This window comes from Panicum virgatum, chromosome 1N (genome assembly GCF_016808335.1).
Source record: "Panicum virgatum strain AP13 chromosome 1N, P.virgatum_v5, whole genome shotgun sequence".
Taxonomy (NCBI): Eukaryota; Viridiplantae; Streptophyta; class Magnoliopsida; order Poales; family Poaceae; genus Panicum; species Panicum virgatum.
This window is the reverse complement of record NC_053145.1, coordinates 11,305,612-11,307,237: the sequence shown is the minus strand read 5'-3', so window position 1 is coordinate 11,307,237 and position 1,626 is coordinate 11,305,612. Positions and strand designations below refer to the sequence as shown.

The following is a 1,626-nucleotide window of genomic DNA, read 5'->3' as shown; positions in this document are numbered from 1 at the left end:
ATGGCGCGGTGCGCAGAGGTGGCGGCCTCGCGGCGCACGGCGCCGCCTCTAACTCCGCGCCTCCTCGCCAGCCGATGCTCCTCTCCAGCGGCGCGCAGGAGGCCCGCCCGTGGCGGCCGCGAAGGCGGAGGCCCGCGCCATCCGCCCCCCCCCCCCCCCCCCGCGCGCCTCCTCCGGGGCGGATCCGGGCACCTCCGCACCGCGCCGCCCACTCCTTCCTCCTCCCCCTCCCGAGCTCCCAACGGCGGTGGTGGCCGGATCCGCGCCCTCACGAGCTCGGCCGGCTTCCTTTCCTCCCTGGAGTTACCTCCTGGCCGGATCCGCGCGAGCCACGACGGCAGCGGTGCTCCACGGGGCGCGGCGTCCTCCCTCTTGGCCGCGGCCAGAGCAGAGCTCGAGCGCGGCTCAGACGGCGTCCATGGCCGGCGCGGCCGTTCTCCCTCCCTCCTCCCTGGCCGGCACGCGGAGGTCCAGGTGCGGACGGGGTGCGGCGGCGCGAGGACAGAGGAGGAAGAGGGACGGCTTTGCGGCGGCTGTTCCCTCCCCCCTCTGTGGCGGCGGCCCCTCCCTACTCCCTCCACGGCGGCGGCCCTTCTTCCCTCCTTGCTCCTCCCTCCTCGGCCGGACCGCGGCGGCACGCGCGGGCCGTCCTCCTCTCCCTCCAGGCACGGCGGCGTGCGCGGTGGTCCTATGCTCTTGAGCGGCGGCCGCGGCGGGTCATCTACGGCGGCGCGGAGCGGCCGCGGACGGCCCGCCGCGGCGGCGCGCGCGCAGTACGTCGTCGCGGGCTCGACGGTAGACCCTCCGGCGGACGGCGCGAGGCGGTTGGGGAGGGTGCTGGTGCGCGGGGCCCGTGCCACACATGCGAGTAGCAGAGCTCCTCTATTCCGCTCGGAATAGGGGACAGGCTGCTCTTCCGCAACGGTAGCGGAGGAGATACCGTCTCCCGCTGCAGCATTTTTTCCGGCATCCCGCAAGGCATGTAGCCAACGTGGCGCATAGCGTGCGGGATGCTGTTCGCCGGTGCGGGCAGCCTAGGGGACGGGCTGCTCGTCCACAACGGTAGCGGAGGAGATACCGTCTCCCGCTGCGGCATTTTTTCCGACATCCCGCACGGCATGCAGCCAACGTGGCGCATAGCGTGCGGGATGTCGTTCGCCGGTGCGGGCAGCCTAAGCGAGCTAAGCTCTGTGGTGCGCTAGCCGTCTGAAATCACCACTTTTGAGCAATTAAAAAACTTATAAGCAACTTATGGGTGTGTTTGGTTACTACTGTGAATTTCACGCGCACGTTTTTCGAAAAAAGAATCTCGCATGCATGGAGTACTAAATGAAGTCTATTTGCAAAACCTTTTCAGTAATGAGTGTAACTTTTCGTGACGAATCTAATGACGGTAATCAATTGATCATTCGCTACAGTGATGCTACAATGATCATTCGCTACAGTGATGCTACAATGATCATTCTCTAATCACGCGGTCAAAGACCTCATCAGATTCGTTTCTCGATTTACACGGGGGTTGTGAAGATGATTTTGTAATTAGACTTCATTTAATACTCTAAATTAGTGGTCAAAAAACTAAAAAGTTTTCACGAAATTTTTTACGCTCCAAACCAAACACAGCCT

The 1,626-nt window shown here is 63.8% G+C and overlaps 1 protein-coding gene across 1 annotated transcript; it reads left to right on the top strand.

The window, feature by feature from the left end:
* LOC120653299 (translation initiation factor IF-2-like) lies at positions 1 to 900 on the top strand. The gene has a single exon (XM_039931065.1). It carries the CDS (start codon positions 1 to 3, stop codon positions 898 to 900), a length of 900 nt encoding a protein of 299 aa, XP_039786999.1.
* The last annotated feature ends 726 nt before the right edge of the window (positions 901 to 1,626 follow it).

What these genes read in the sequence shown, in the direction of transcription:
- LOC120653299 (XM_039931065.1), top strand. Translation starts at nt 1, where the DNA reads ATGGCGCGGTGCGCAGAGGTGGCGGCCTCGCGGCGCACGGCGCCGCCT.